General features: G+C 30.3%; 1 protein-coding gene across 5 annotated transcripts; it reads left to right on the top strand.

Moving 5' to 3' along the window:
• The first annotated feature begins 9,194 nt into the window (after positions 1-9,194).
• Positions 9,195-12,514, top strand: LOC130940720 (uncharacterized). 5 transcript variants are annotated; one of them, XM_057868937.1, is made up of 9 exons: positions 9,195-9,273; positions 9,444-9,588; positions 9,732-9,764; positions 9,851-9,901; positions 10,012-10,038; positions 10,158-10,194; positions 11,533-11,770; positions 12,025-12,072; positions 12,185-12,514. In XM_057868937.1, the coding sequence occupies exons 2-9, from the start codon at positions 9,476-9,478 to the stop codon at positions 12,256-12,258; spliced, it is 621 nt and encodes a 206-aa protein (XP_057724920.1). In that variant the 5' UTR covers positions 9,195-9,273; positions 9,444-9,475; the 3' UTR covers positions 12,259-12,514. The 5 variants fall into 5 exon arrangements, with proteins under 5 accessions (XP_057724920.1, XP_057724922.1, XP_057724919.1 ...); XM_057868939.1 differs by having other exon boundaries at positions 9,206-9,273; positions 9,429-9,588; XM_057868936.1 differs by having other exon boundaries at positions 9,230-9,273; positions 9,444-9,764.
• The last annotated feature ends 4,695 nt before the right edge of the window (positions 12,515-17,209 follow it).

Here is a 17,209-nt window from a genome sequence, read left to right as displayed (position 1 = left end):
CAATGTGGTATTCACTATCTTAAACGATAGCAGCAAATCAAAGGACAATCTAAAAGCTCGCAGATTTACAATGCATGGGTATAAGGCCTGAATTATGGCCGGGGGAAGGTGGTAAATATCCTTCTGCAATATTTGCGATGTCGAATTCACAGAGGGATGTTTTCCTGAAGACTTTGCAGAATGTGATATTTCCAGATGGTTACTCTAGCAACGTTGCTCGTTGTGTTGATTTGCGACAGCGCAAGTTATTTGGGTTGAAAAGTCATGACTGTCATATTCTGATGGAACAATTACTCCCAATTCTGGTGAAGTTTTCACTTCCAAGTCCGGTGTCCAATGTGATTGCAAATTTGTCGTCATTTTTCCGAGAACTTTGTGGGAAAGCCATAAACCCTATGCAGCTTGCTGAGCTTCAGAATCATATTGTGCAAACCTTGTGTCAGATGGAAATGATTTTTCCTCCATCCTTCTTCACCATCATGGTTCACCTCACCGTGCATCTCGTTGATGAGGTTACTCTTGGTGGACCCGTACATTATAGGTGGATGTATCCAATAGAAAGGTTAGCTTACTGATAAACCCCTTTAGTACATTCAAATCAATTAATTATGTATATACTGAGTATTTATTGTATTTATATAAAAGGTATTTAGGACGTCTGAAGCAATATGTTCGTAATAGAGCACAACCGGAAGGCTCAATTGCAGAAGGCTATTTATCTGAGGAAATCCTGACTTTCTGTTCTAGGTATTTGGATAATATTGAGACTAGAATTAACCGACCAGGGCGAGTTGACGATGAGCCTGTTGACGTTCCTCACAATTCAGAGGAGAGTATCTTCCCAGCTATTGGCAAGGCATTAGGGGCAGTTTCGCATTTCGAACTCACTCCAATGGAAAAACATCAAGCTCATCGTCATGTGCTAGTCAACTGCGATGCCGTTGTTCCGTTCCTTGAGTAAGTATACGCATGTATTTCTAAAACACCAACGTAACTCTTTTACCCTAGTTTCTAGTTGGACTAATTTTCTTCTCTACAATAAAGTACATTTAGGGAAAAGACAAAGCGAAGCATGCGTCATCAGACAAGGTCCCCAGCTAAGATTGATAGTGTCGTCCATGCAGAATTTCCTCGGTGGTTCAATGCTCAGGTTGACAGAATACTAACCTGACCAATGTTTTTTTAGCCTGGAATTAGTACATTTTTAAAACCGACTTTAATATAAAGCGTGAATGTTATGTGGTTCCAGGTTCTTCTGGAAAGTACTATTCAATCGAAAGAGCTGAAGTTGCTTGCGTGCGGTCCCATGACTCAGGCCAGACGTTTTAGGGCATATAATGTTAACGTGTACAAGTTTTGAACTGTCACAAAGGAAAACGGGATGAAAACACAAAATAGTGGAGTATATGTATCATCTAATACGAGAAGTTATGCAAGCATGCGTGATAATAGAGTGGCTGTTGGTGGCGTTCCGTATTATGGAAAAATTATAGACATAATTGGGTTGAATTACAGTTGTTCCTTCACAGTGGTATTGTTCAAATGTGTTTGGGCTGATACCACTACCAGTAGAGGCATCAAACAAGACCATTTGGGGCTTACCAGCGTTAATTTCTCTCGTCCAATACACACTGGTAATCGTGAAGAAGATGAACCGTACATATTGGCATCAGAAGCTCAGCTTGTATACTATGTGGATGATGAAGTAGCTAAAGAATGGAGTGTTGTGGTTCATGTGAAACCAAGGGATTTGTATGACATGGGAGAAGAGAATGAAGAAGCTTAAGTTGGTTTTTCTCCACAGCCAGGGTTGAACATGTCAGCGGAAGGTGACATTGGAGATTTACTGTTGACAAGGGAGGAGGATATAGAAGACCTCATAGAAAATGCCTCAGAGAATTTCGATGATGTCGCATAATGCTTTGTATGAAGCATTTTAATGTGTTTTAAAAATGATCTTTTTGTCATTAACTAAGTTAAATAAACTCAGCGTTGTACGTTATTTTCTTTGGTTACTTTACACTTGTGTAGTTTTTTTTTCAGTTAAATAGTTATGTTATTGTGAATCCTCATGAGTAAAAGCCGAATTTTTGGTTCTTTCATCGATTTTAGTATGGAAATGTTAGTATACATTTTTTCTTTATTCCTTCTACAGTTGTTATTAGGGTTGCATTTTTTATAATCTTGCTATGTATTACATAATATAATTTCACTAGTGTTACGTTTTGAAAACAATAGTGAACATAACATGACGGTGGAACATGATCGATAAAAAATGAGGACTTGTTGTCATCCTCTGCAAGCACAACAATTGCTACAGAGCTTATGTTTAAGAAAATTGCACAAACTACTAACAAGGGTGATGGTAATTGTTGAAAATTTGCGTTTAGTAATAAAATTGTCTTAGCATCTTGTAGTTTCGTTTTTTTTCTAAGTCAGTATTTAATAACTCCAGAGTTCTCAATTCCTTCTATGTATACTCATTCTGTTATGTGCATGTTGATATTTTCAGTCGTACCTGAATATTCCGGAGAAATAGTTCCTGACAGTCTAGACGGAGAAGAGTCTGATTCAGAAGACATTTTAGATGATGTATCCTCTGTCGCAGTTGATAGATCCATGCAGTTTGATCTGAATAAGGTTCCGGATGAAGAGGATGAAACTTTTAGAAGACCAACAAGATAAACAAGATGATATACATGTTAAGAAAAGGTGATTTGATCTGAATAAGATGCCATGGTATGGAGATGAAATATCAGATCCTCTGAAACGTGAAGCCTATAGATTCATAACAGAGTTTTTTTCGCCAGGTCAATATGATGTTGGAGAGAAATTTTGATCTTTTATTATAACAGTTACGCTGATTTCCTTAGTTTAATGATTTGGGTCACAGTTGTACATGTTTATTCTTCGTTTAGGTTTAGTAAGGCATAACTTCAAAGAGGAGTAACTTTGATGTATGCTCTCTAGAACTTTATTTTAACTTCATAAATATCAATTTTTTCCTTTATTTTCTACTTTTACATCCATGATTGAATGCAATTTTTAAATGCCAATAACGTATTCAAGAAAATCTTAGTGGTAAATTTGTTCACATGAGTTAACATATAAAGGTTACAAGTAACTTGTGAATTTTTTATCGTAAACCGAATGTAGAAAGAGTGTTACGAGTTTAAGTAAGAATGATTTAAACATATGTAGCTTCAGAAAGTAGTCTTCATTTAACTATATTATACCCAGATGGTTATTTCTAAAGAGAACAATGCAATATGTGGTAACACGCATTCTGCGGCGGTTTAAAAGTAACCGCCGCAAAATGCCTAACAAGAACTCACCGGCGGACATATCGCGGCAGTTTTCGAAAAGAAGCCACGAAATATAAACCTGACCGGCAATATAGCGGCGGTTTGAAGAAAACCGCCGCGAAATGTTAACCTTACAGCAATATAGCGGCGGTTTTAGCAAAACTGCCGCTAAATGTCGTCCTGATTGCAGCCCCACCCTTTAACCGCCGCTATATGTGCCGCAATTTGTCTATTCGCGGCACATTTACAAAACCGCCGCAAAATAACCGTCGCTATCTTAAGGATTTGTTGTAGTGTTCTTTCTATCTTCCTCGGTCCAGCTTGCTTCTGGTTTAAGAGTGACTACTCCTTTAGCACTTGTGTTAGTTGGAAATTGAGGACCTTCTAGGATAATCTTTCATAGTCGGTAATCCACTGCTTGTACAAAGATCTTCATTCTTTCCTTCCAATAGGTATAGTTTTTTCCATTGAAAAGAGGCAGTCTGTTGCTTGACTGTCCCTCTGTGACGTTGTAGGACACCAGATTTGAGCCACTGCTTTCTGCCATCTGGATCTTTTTTCCAAGCTGTAAAGCTTGATATCTTTAAGACCAAGCTCTGATACCAATTGATGGTTTTCAGTGGCTAAGAGAAGGAGGGGTTGAATCTTAGCCCCCTTTTTGCTTAGTGATGTTTGCTGATCTTTGAAATAACTTCAGGAGACTTTTTGATTTTTGTCTCGTCCCTAGCCACGAGACTTTTATTTTTGTCTCGTCACTTGGCACGAGATATTTTTTAGTTTTAGCTCCTGTGCAGTAGAAACAGAAATGGAGTAGAGAAGAGAGAAAGTTACACCCAGATATATCCTGGTTCAGCTGCTAAGTACAGTGCAGCCTACATCCAATCTCCATCACAACAATAATGGAATTTCACTATAATCTTCTTGATTACAGACTGTAAAGTACTAACCCAACTTACAAGGGGATTCCCACAGAATCATGAAACACAACATAGATGAACAAAGAAACTCTAAGGACATCTATGGCTTTTTCTTTTAATTTTGCACTCTCTGGCTTTTTCCGCTCTATGGCTTTTTCATACAAACCTCACTGTTTGTCTTTTTTCATGAGACTCAAGACATGAAAAAATTAAACAGAAAAATATAAAACAGAATACATTGAAGGAGAAGAGAAATCTGTTAGCTCAGGTAGCTCTAAGAACACTGTGCCTTGCACTCTTAAACTTTCTCCTTGCTTCAAACCGTGGCTGTTCTCCCCTTTTTTATAGAAGGGGGAAGCCTCCACAGTTGAAACAAAAAACCAAGCCAACTTCTTCTTCAAAAGCAGTGACAAGCCAACTCCTTCTGTGATGAGTGAACCCAAAAGCAGTGACAAGCCATCGCTCCAAGGATCTTCTCCTTGCTGGCCGAATCTCCTTCAACCATTTTTGGTATGGAGAAGTCAAGATCTCATCACCATATCTTACCATAAGTGATAAGAATCACAACCACTATATTTTTTATGTTTTCTTGCCATCAGTTCGATGGTCTTGATGCATGTAGCTCCTTCTTTCTTTTGGTAGCTCAACTTAGCTTCCATAATTTCCTCTGTGATATGACCGAAGAGAAGAAAGAGATGAGAGAGAGGATAGAGCTAGAAGAAAAGCAATTAAATGAATCAAATTAATTAAAATGAGATTGCTTTTACTTCCCTTACAGTTTAGCGTGCAACATTGATGTCCTCAATCAAATCAATGACACTTTTTCTCTCATAGTTTCCATGCATTTATTAACTTCACTTTAATGAAATTTGAATTCCATCACATGGTGAAGTGTGAGATCCGTTGAAGGCATAAAGCAATAACAACATTTGCTTTCCTGGTTAATTGTTTTCGGATCATGCATTGGGTGTATAGCAAAAATTATTAACTTGGGCTTATAGCAATAATAGTTCAATTTTGGCCCAAGTAATGTAACCATTAATTCAGCCATATGGATAAAAGGATTTTTGTATCAATACTGAATGTTAACTTTAATTTGGGCTTATGATAATGTTTGAATTCTGGCCCAAATAATCACAAATTGCTTCAGCCACATAATATAGGAAACATTAAATAAGGCTAAATGATTTTAAGCATATTGGGCTTGCAATAATTCTGCTTTTCTGTTTGGCCCAATAACAAATCTGCACACACAAAATTATTAATTAAGCAAGTATGAATTAAAATCAAATTAATAATTTGTAATTAATTATTTTTAATAATATTTGTTCATCATCAAATTAAATTAGAGTTTTCCAAACTCATCAGATTCTAAAATTTTTATTTATGTTTTGAAATAAAATTTTATTCTAATCTTTTTAATTATTTTACTAAATTTATAATTATAAAAATAAAAATATAAAACTAATTTCTCAAGAATAAAAATAATAAAAATGTGGTTGGAGAATAGGATCACATACTTTGGCTCTTCTTAAGTTTAATATTAAGTTTTTTTTTTTCTTTCTGGTTTAATATTAATTTTCATCTAATACTATTCTAATAAACTAATAACCTCCATTGAACGATTTTCATATACTAATAATAATAAATATAATAAAAATTTTCAAAAACCAAAGCATTTTATAAAAAAAAAAAGCCCATTAATAATGACCCAAAACTTACTAATTAGTTTTATTTGGGAAAATTCAGGCAGAAGTTAATTAGTTTAGTCCATGTAACTCACATTCAGTTGTACGTTTTCGTATGAATTTATAGTTGAAAATGTTAATTGCTAATTTAACTATTAAATGATCTAAGATTTTCAACTATCAATTTCACAAAGTCAGTTTTCACAACAAAATAAATTCACAACAAAATAAACTCAATCAAAATAGAGAAATTGAAAATAAAACTAATACATGTTCTTAGGATTGAGACACTCTTTGAGTGTAAATTTTGCTTTACACAAACTTCCATTATGCATTGTTGTATCAATAGAAGTCCTACATAACATGCATGATTGGTTTCACACTGCATAAAAATAAACATTAGTATTTTACAGTTAAGAGTGAAGTACCAATCCGACCCTATCTATTTTTAAGAATGACAATGCGACCCTTTAAAATAAAATCGATCCATTTCAGTTTCTGTGTCCTGATTCCGTCACACAACGCGGTCATTGTAGATATTTTTTTCATCAATTCTAAAGGGAAAATGCTGACATGTCAGGTTCAGAAATTGACAGGGGTCTAATTGTCTCTAAATTTAAATTGGTTAGGAATTTATTTGTCCTTATAATTTTTGAAATAATATTTTTTTAGATTATTTTTTTATTTATTATATTAATATTCTTTTTTCAATAAATTATTAAATATATGGTATAATAAGTACAAACTAATTAATAAATTATTCAAATTTAAAAATATCATTTATTATGAAACTAAATAAATAATTCTCAAATATAATTTTTAAATACATAAATAATAAACATTAAAATTCAGTTAATACATTAATAATAATAACCTTATGATATACTATTAGTATTATGATTTAGATAATTTTTCACAATGAAGTAAAAAACTAAAAACTAATAAACACATTACTTAATATATAGTAAAATATTTTTGAATAATAACAAATTTAATTTTTTATCTCTTTAAACTAAATTAATAATTCTATACACTATGAGCAAGCTACTAATACTAAATGAAATAATTAAAATATATAACCTTTAATGAAATAATTAAATACTAATTAATTCTATTTTTATCTCTTTAATTGAATTTTAATATACTTGAAATTTTAATTAATCTATATTATTTTTATATTGATAAATCTTTATGAATCTATAACCTTATGATTATATGTATTATTAATAGATTTTTTTTTGTGACTATATGTATTATTGATCGATTAATATATTTGATACTTTAAATTTATTGAGTTTTATAAATAGTTTTTCGTTATATATATATATATATATATATATATATATATATATATATATATATATATATATATATTTTAATTATTTCATTTAGTATTAGTAGTTTACTCATAGTGTATTTTAATTTAAAGATATCAAATAGAATTATTAATTTAGTTTAAAGTGATAAAAAATTAAATTTGTTATTATTCAAAAATATTTTGCTATATATCAAGTAATGTGTTCATTAGTTTTTATTTTATTGTGAAAAATTATCTAGATCATAATACTAATAATATATCATAGGGTTATTATTATTAATGTATTAACTGAATTTTAATGTTTATTATTTATGTATTTAAAAATTATATTTAAAAATTATTTATTTAGTTTCATAATAAATGATATTTTAAATTTAAATAATTTATTAATTAGTTTGTACTTATTATACCATATATTTAATAATTTATTGTAAAAAGAATATTAATATAATAAATAAAAAATAATCTAAAAAAATATTGTTTAAAAAATTATAAGGACAAATAAACCACTAACCAATTTAAATTTAGAGATAATTAGACCCCTGTCCATTTTTAAATTTAACACGTCAGCATTTTTCGTTCAGAGTTGACGAAAAAATATCTACAAAGATCACGTTGTGTGACGAAATCAGGAGATAGAAACCGAAATGAATCAATTTTATTTTAAAGAGTCGTGTTGTCATTTTTAAAAATGGAGAGGGGTCGAGTTGGTATTTCACTCTACAATTAAAGAGTGATTAACAAAAAAAACAACGAGGCATGCGACAAAAGAAACGAAAGATGAGATTTTGAAAGAAGCAAAGGATTTGATATGAGTTGAATTTGTGAATAACCTGAAGGAAGGATTTTCCGAAGACGCAAACGGTGGGTCTGGTGCATGAGATATGGTTGTCGAGGTAATGGAACCATTGCCATGAATCTTCGTAGGGAATTAAGCGCTGAATGTGAATGACATCGCTTTCGTTACCCAGGTCCACCGTCTCTATTTTCTTTGCGGTGTCATTAGGGTTCGCTGTTTCAGACACCGCCTTCAACTTCAACACATTCATTGATCGTAACTCTTCTCAACGGTGCTCTTCTTTTTTTTTTACATTTTTTTATTGATAAACGCATATTATGGATTTTTTTAGTGTGTCGGGTTTCAAAATTCAATCCGACTCATTTTTTAGCAGGTTCGACAAATCGGCCACCTCTATATATCAGAAATGAGTAGATATATTGTGTAATTAGAATTAGGGGTGGCAAACGGGCCTAAATCCGTTGGGCCGGCCCGCGTAACCCACCAAAAAAGGCGGGTTGGACTGGAAAATTGGGACCGCCAAATAGCAAAAGTCCGCTTAATCCGCACCGCTTAAACCACGGGCTTTGGCGGGGCGGGGCAGGCTTCCCCGCCGGGCTTAGTATTTTTTAGCAAGGGGGTATTTTTACAATTTTTTACCGAAATCCAACTTCTCCCAACCCAACTTACAAGAGAATGAAGATGAAAATTGAGTGTTTTAGATTAGGTTTATTTTGTTTTAGAGACAATATTTATAATTATGTTTTGGATTATATTTATTTTGCTTTAGGAATAATATTTATAATTATGTTTTGGATGAAAACTTGGTTTATAATTATGTTTATTAGATATTTATAATTACAAAAATTTTAATGTTTTTAAATATAAAAATTATAATTTATTTATATTTTTAGAAATTATAATAGTTAAAAGTAAAAAATAAAAGTGATTTTTTTATACCTTTATATATATATTATTTAATAATTAAAAGTAAAAAAAAAATATTTGGCGAGTTTGGCCCGTCGGTCTGCCAGCCCACCATTAGACGGAATGGGTTAGAATTTTGGGACCGCCTCACTAGACGGAGTAGGACGGGCCAACCCGCCTAAAGACGGGCTTTTGGAGAAATGAGGCGGGACAGGATGGATAAGAATGAGCTTCGCCGCTTGCCACCCCTAATTAAAATTAGGGTTGTCCAATCCAAGTGACCCAAAAAAAAAGGAAAAAAAGTTTTCACATTTCACTTCTTCCCCGACGCTCTGACCAGGTAATTTTCTTCCTCTCTTTTCTTCTTTTTGGTTTCTTTGTTTGATTCTTCTTCTCAGTCACGCTGTCGATTAATGATTTCTTTGTCTATTGCCTTGATTCTCTTAATTCTTAAAGGTTGTTATAGTGCTTTTGAGATTAACATGAGATTCTTAGCTTTTGTGTTTTCAGAAACCCTAGAAGAATTGGAGTTCGAAGGTGGCATGGAACCATCACCATCAATGCGATACAATCTGCGATCTCGTGGTCGTATAATCGGCAACCGCCTTTTGAGGTTACGCCGAGGAGTTCCAGTCTATAATCATCACCATTCATGGTTGTTACTTATACAAGCTTCATGCTTTCTCTTCTAATTATTATTTCTTTACTTAATTATCATTCCTGCCGAATTAGTGTTATATTGTTTTTTTTTTTCCTTTTTGTTTTTCCTTCACAAATCAATTTTGCTTGCAATCAAAGTCAAAAGCCTTGTAGGCCCTCCGTTAAAAAAATGTGAGTAAACTTGAATCCCTTTTTTCCCTCCAATTATCATAATATTAACACTTTTTCTTGCAAATAAATCTTGTTTGATACCAAAGACAAAAGCCTTGTGGACCCTCAATACATAGAGGCACTGATGAGGAACTAGGGTGAGGAAAACCTAAATTCTTCTTTTGTAATAATAATCAGTTTATATATATTTCTCTCTCACACAAATCCATTTATATATTTATCTCTCGCAAATCCATTTTGTTTGAAGAAATCAAAGGCCAACTCGTAGTAAAGAGTAAGTGCACTTGAACTCTTTTTTTATTTATTTTTGTTTCACAAATGATATCTTTTGCAGTATAACAATTTGTTATTTACCCCTCCATTTTTTTTTCTAAAAATTCTGAACTCCTACAGATCATACAGACTAGAGAGATTACGGTTTTTTGGAGAGGTATAAACCTTATCCATTCGTGGCAATTCGACACTACAACAAAAGGCTAAAAGAGGTTAATTAACTTCTGTGTCATTGTCTGTTAGGTTTTCTTTAGTTATGTTACTTTTATGTCAGAAAAAATTCGTTGCTGTTATTTGTTATTTAGGGAGAACAATACTAAGTTGGTTAATGTTACGTTGGTCCAAGGATGTTTTGGACTTCCAATGGTCCATAAAAACTTTTCAAAATGATTAAAATATCTATATATCCTTATTCAATGTATATTAAATTTCTCAATTGCCAACCTTTTTCACCTCTTCTTTCACAGACCCAATTCTCCCTGATCCCTTCATCCCTCTCCCACCAGACCATACCATCACTTACCTGAAAACCCGGCCTTACACCACTTCATGTTCACCACTTCTGATTTATCTTTTTAAGTTCTCACTATTATTTGTGTTGGATCTGTTGTCGTTTTTACTCTGCCAACTGAGAAAGTGTATCTGCATGAACTTTCGTTGTTGAACCTGCGTGAAAATCCACAACGTAGTTGCTCTAGTAAGGGTTTTGTGAGTTAAATTCATGTGTGGTTTTGTGAAGAAAATTAGGGATTTGGGTAGGAGTGAGGGTTTGCCTGCAGGTGATGTTGATGGTGGTGAATTGGAATTTGATTTTGATTGGTGTGAAAAGGTTGTTGGGGTTTTGAAAGGTGAGGTTTTGGAAAATGAGGTTAATAGTAATGGGGAGTGTGAGGTTTATGATTTTGAGGAGGTACATGAACGGGAGAGTGCTGTGGAGATAGAGCTAGAGGGCATTGTTGATCTTGAGGACAATGCTGGGAAGGTGCCTTTGAGGAAGAAGGCGGTGATTGCAGTAGAGGCAACGAAGAGTAATGGAAATGGAAAACTGAATGAACAAATAGTAATGGTGACTGAAGTTGTTATTAGGGCTAATTTAGAGAGTAGGTATATAATCATCATTGTAATATTAATAGTTTTAAAGTGTTTCTATGGCATTGCAAGTTTTCAACTATGGGTTTATTGCTATTGCTAAAAATTGCAGAATGCAAAATGCAATATGAAACCATCAAAATGTGCTTTACATAATCCTAGAATTTTACTCTTCTTGAACTGATGGTTCGCAGAGAAGTAAGCAAATAATCATTATGGATGTTTGATACTGTAATTCATTCACTGATTTGGGATTGAGAGCAGGGAGAGACAGGGCACGTAGGCAAATTTAAAAGAAACAAGGGATAAAATGGAGTTTTCCAATGCTGTGTATTACAAGATTTCCTTTAGTTTTGGTTGTTACTTTGATTTTTAAAAACTTCTGTTGCTACTATTTGTTTTTCAGGAAGAACGGTACAAAGTTTATGATTATGGGGATGGGATTATGACGGCTTTCGAAAAAGTTGGTGATTTTCATCAACTGCACATTTTGGGTGTGCCAAAATCTTTTGAATACATGCAGAACTCATCGGATGATGATGTTCCTGTTAAGCACTTTTATGCCCGGATCCATCAAGCACCCAAAAAGAATACTCATGTAGATTACTGTGAGCCTTTTGAAGGAGAAGGACCTCCATTGAGAGGTATCTTTTCTGATTTTTTTTTTTACTTTACCTCCAGAATTTATCAAACCCTCTGATTTTCACTTTTTGGAGTATGTTGTAAGTCTTGATATTAGTCGAATCGTTCCCTTGTGCTGTAAAATTTGTGGTCTTGCAAATGGGAATGCTATCAAGTCAAGATCATTAAAATTGAGGTCTTATTTTATTACTATCTTTTAAATCGTGTGTGTGTGTGACATTATAATGACTGCTCTCTTTTTATTTTGACATTGAAGCAAGCAAGCTGAAGCTGATGGAGAAGATTCGGATTCAGACTACTGGGAGTGAGAATCATTTTATGGTTTCATTTTTTTTATCATATCTATCCTATGCATATAATATGTGGTGGATGGTGTTTGATTTACTATGTTGCTTGTCTTTGTATGTTTTATGTAGTGGTTACTCGGACCCTGATGCCCCCCAAAAAAGAAATCAGAGGAGCATTAGCAGAATTTAGGAGAAGGCGTTGAACCTATCTTAGAAGACTTTAAGGACCAATGTCCGATCTTGACAGCACTTCAGGGTTATAATGCCAAAATCTCAAGTCGGCACACTCATCTTTATCTGGCTGGATCTTTACAGGCCTTAGACTTTTTGAATATTCTACTATATTTTTTCTTTTATGTAGAATTCGACTTTTTTTAGTGCGGTTTTCTTTATTTCTAGTATTGAGAATTTTCTTTTAAGACTTCATGAACAATTAATGAAAACCTCTTTTATTCATACCAGAACCACAATGATTAAAAGAAAAAAACTTGATGTCCAAAAATTTCCTGCATAAGAATTACTAAATTATCACTTATTCAAGAATGAAAAAAGAAATCAAGACGGTTTTTTCTTTGATAAAAAAAGAGACAAATAGTGGTAATTTAATCTGAAAGAATCAAAATTTTAATTATTCTAACTTACGTATCTTCTAAAATAAAAATTTATTAATATTTGGTTGCGATGTTGAAATATTAATTATGACAATAGTTTTAATATTTGTCGGTGTTGAAGATAATATATGTAGAAATGTAGTGTATGCAGTAACAGTCTGAAATTTAGTTGGGATTTAGATGATTTAGTTACGGTAAGATGGTAGCAAGTGAGTATGCTAGGAAAGATTAGCAACATTTTGAGGTTTAGGGGAATGGTAGTGGGACTTTGCGTCTTTGCGACAATATGGTATTGCATGAAGTCTAATTAATTTACTCAACTGAAACAAATTTATATAATAGGAATCATATTCCACCAGAGACGACGAGACCTTCAATTGATATGCTTGTATTAAGAAAATAATTAAAATATATTGGAGTTATAAAAATTAAAAAATATATCTAGAAAGTAATCATATATATATATATATATATATATATATATATATATATATATATATATATATATATATATATATATATATATATATATGATAAATGCTATTCTATCATCTCTAAAGTAACATATAAGTTATTTTTTCTGATGTGTTATATTTTAATTTGATATTTATTTTAATACATTTGTTATATATTTATTAAAATATTAATTTAATTTTTTTTATATTAACTTAATTCTAAACTAAAATATTGATGTAACAAATTAAAAATAAAAACACAAATTTGTGTCACCGTAAAAATTTTTAATTTAAAAAGTTTATCATGTCAAGTTGATCTTTAAATTTGAAAATTTATTATATACAATTTGGTTTCGAATTATATAAAAAAAAGGAAAAAATTGAAACACTTTATACTTTGTTTTTTAAAAATTAATGTAGTTAGTTTGCAATTATTTTTTATGAAGGTCTGAATTTTTATTTAATTTTTGTTAAAAATCAAAGATTTTGTGTGAAAAATAAAAGAGTAATATATAACATTATTTTTCAAATATTTTGTTAAATTTTCAACGAATTTTAATGATCTGAAATCAATTTTTTTAAAATTTTATTAGATAAATTAGTCATCTAATAAATTCTACTAAAAAATTAAAATAAATAAACACCCATTAGAATATGACACATTAAAAAAAATAATTTATATGTTATTTTAAAAAAGATAAAGTAGTATTTATATATATATATAATAGTAAAAAAAGTAATCTATCTCATTAATTTACTTACAAAACTTATTTGTGAAAAAATAAAGTGTGCTAGAAACGCTTTACATATACGTACAAGATATGACATCATAAGTAGTTGGAGAAAGATTGAAAGTCCATTTATGTGTAACAAATATACTTTTTGTCTTTTGAAAATTAGATTAAATACATTGTAAAAAGGAATTTTTTTTGTCATGAAGAAAATTCTAATTATATAATTTTACAAAAAAATATAAATATTAAATAAAAGCTAAACAGAGTACTCCATTTGACTTTTTTAATTTTGCTCGTTTGTTTTATAGCTGACATAGTCCAATTTTAACTTTTAATATCGTCATGACCAAATTTTTATTGGATTAGGAGATACCGTGAATTAACAAAAAAAACAAAAGAAACTTTCAATTAAAATTAACAAAAAAACAAAAGAAACTTTCAATAAAATGTTTCTTAATTTAGCTTTTATTAATTGGATTTTTTTTTTGCATAATTTTTTTTATTTTAATGGACCTATGCTGAATTTTTTTTTCTCTCAAGACACCAAAGATCGAAGTAACTTTTAGGTAATAAAAATTTTAATATCATTTTATACAATTAGTTTTTAAAACATTTCGGTTGATAAGGGTTGGGATGACAATATATCCAACTCAATCGGATAGAATTGCCAACTCGATTCATAGCAGGTAGGATATGGTGCAGGTTGGATGCAGTGTGGGTTGGGTATGAGTACGGGTTGAGTCTCAATCCTATCTGACCAACCTGCATCCTATATATGTATATGTTGTATATTTATATAAAAATATATTTCAAGTAGATAAAGCAAAGACTTCTCACTAAATACAAAGATCTTTAGTTACTAAGAGAAGATCATTAATTGATAATTTAATACGTATTTTTTTTATATAAAATTTAATTATATTTTAAATTATCATCAAGTTATATAATAATGTTACATCTTTTTGGTAATATGTAGGTAAAGTCGGTATCTATGGATTAATAACGAATAGGATTAGGATTAAAATATTCTCAATCCGCAAATAAAATAGAGTTGAATTTATATAAAAATCTCAACTTATATATAGAATTATAATTAGATTCAAATCCTATATTATCTTACTCATTGTTATTCTTAGATAAGGGAAAGTATTTAAATAATTATATATATAAAAAAAAACAATGAAAGCCTGTTGAAGAAATAAATGTAATATTAGTGGTGGTGATAATATGTTGGCAATTGCAAGAAGAGTTGAGTGAGATCCAAGTATGCATGCTCCTTCTTGGAATATCTTGAACCTTGCATTGGAATCCTCTCTCTCACATGGACGTGATTACTACTTCAAGAACTTGGGAATAAATCATGCATTATTAAAATCTTTTGTTCATTCATCGTCATCATTACCGTATACTTCATTTTTAAAATATGTACGGCTTTTACTTTTAATTTTCCGATGAATATTTTAATTTTTTAATAAATCTAAAAGTTAAAATTAAAGCAACACTTATTTTAAAATAGAAAAAATATATTCAATGATCAACTCAGAAATAAGAATTTTTTTTAATCAATCTCTTCGTTTACCAAAATACGTGTAGAAAATTTGATCAATCATAAGTAATTTTTTTATAAATTAGAATAATCCTTCGTATATATGTAATTATTTAATTGTAGTCATAGTAAGTCTCTAAACTAATTCATTAATATATGTAATTTAAAATTCTAATCCCAAATTGTATGCGACCCATATATAATTAATTTTATCATACAATTGATCATATTTTTTATTTTGTCTAAATTTTGTATGTTTTTTTTTATTTGTCTTATGTTGCAATATTTTTTTTGGAGTCAATAAAAATCAAAGTCTCAAATTTTAAATTATAAAAAATATGATACTATGTTATAAATTTTTTTTAAATAATTTAAGCTCATGAAAAAGGCATATGAATAAGGTAAAATTATCTTAAATTGTTTAGAAAACAAGAATAAAAGGATGAGATGATCCCAGATTTGTTAAAATAGAAATGGTTCACGAGGAAGATGGCACAAGTTTTAAGCAATCATGACATGGGTTTTAGCTATATAATGTAGTATTAGTGGGGCAGGATTTTCGCTATATTTAGTTTCTATTTTTAGATTATGTAATTTACAATTTTCTATTTAATTTTAAAATTTAAACTAAGAGAAAGAAATATATAAATAATTATATTTTTAACTGTTTGCTACTAATATTTTATGAGACTAATAAATATTTTATCTATTTATATAGATGTCAATTAGGATTAATATTTGTGAATTAAGACGGTTTATATTAATGTTATAACTTATTTGTAGTTATTAGTGATGGTTTTTGGTGATTTTAGACCGTCACTATCTGTTGTCATTAATTAAAAAAAAAGCCAACTTATCAAAACATCGTGATTAGATCAGAGTGTGTTGAGAGTGAACTTCTCCACTGTGATGCTTCAGAGCTTCCATCAATGCGATTGATGTTGTGTGAGCTTTTTCTGTATCCTGTTTCATTGAGTATTCGTTTTGAGATTTTTCTTAAAAATGTATTTTCTCTATTTGCATTTCGCGTTTTTACTTCTAAATTTGTATATAAAATTCTCATTTTCTTCTTCATAAACAATAAAAAGTTTTTTTAATCTAGTAAAAATGATAGTTTCAATTACTATTTTAAATGATATAAAAATATTATTTTAATGAGATAAAATAACTAGTTTTAACTGCTATTTTAAATAATAAAAAATCCGTCATTTAGACTAAATAAAAACGACGGTTTCTATTTTACACCACTAAAAAATTGATATTTTAATTAGGTAAAATTATTTGCAACCACAATTTAAAATAACTAAAAAGCATTATTTTAATTGGTTTTAAACATTAAAAAGCCAACATTTTATCTAATTTTAAATATGATAAAATAATGCCGTCTTAAACATGACAATTATAACTGTTTTTAAAAAATCTGTCGTAGTATTTAAAATGACGTTCAAGATTCTAGTGTTCTCAACGTCTCTTGAAAATGACATTTCTTAAAATGTTATTTTTTAGTATAATAACGGTTAAAATTATCGTCACTAAAAAAAATCGATGTTTTGAGAAAAAAAAATTGTAATGGCAAAATACAATATATTAAGACAATAGAAGAAGAAAAAAAATACAAAGAAAGAAGTTTTATTATCTCATTATATTTTAAATAGATAAAAAAATAGAAGAAATATCATATTATCTTAAAACAAAACTATTTTTTCTATACATATTTTTCTGATATAATTTTATATCCAGAGAAAATAAATACCGAGTAAATCACACGATTAATAATAAGTTTTTTTCTAATATGTATGGTAGAAGAA

The sequence above is a fragment of the Arachis stenosperma genome, chromosome 7 (assembly GCF_014773155.1).
Source record: "Arachis stenosperma cultivar V10309 chromosome 7, arast.V10309.gnm1.PFL2, whole genome shotgun sequence".
Taxonomy (NCBI): Eukaryota; Viridiplantae; Streptophyta; class Magnoliopsida; order Fabales; family Fabaceae; genus Arachis; species Arachis stenosperma.
Note: the sequence above shows the minus strand (reverse complement) of the source record. Positions and strands in the feature narration are given on the sequence as shown.

Coding starts and splice junctions, on each gene's coding strand:
- LOC130940720 (XM_057868935.1), top strand. CDS start 9,347: ATGATTTCTTTGTCTATTGCCTTGATTCTCTTAATTCTTAAAGGTTGT. Junction 9,765..9,850: donor AGGCCCTCCGTTAAAAAAAT/GTGAGTAAACTT, acceptor TTGATACCAAAG/ACAAAAGCCTTGTGGACCCT. Junction 10,195..11,532: donor GATTACGGTTTTTTGGAGAG/GTATAAACCTTA, acceptor TTTGTTTTTCAG/GAAGAACGGTACAAAGTTTA.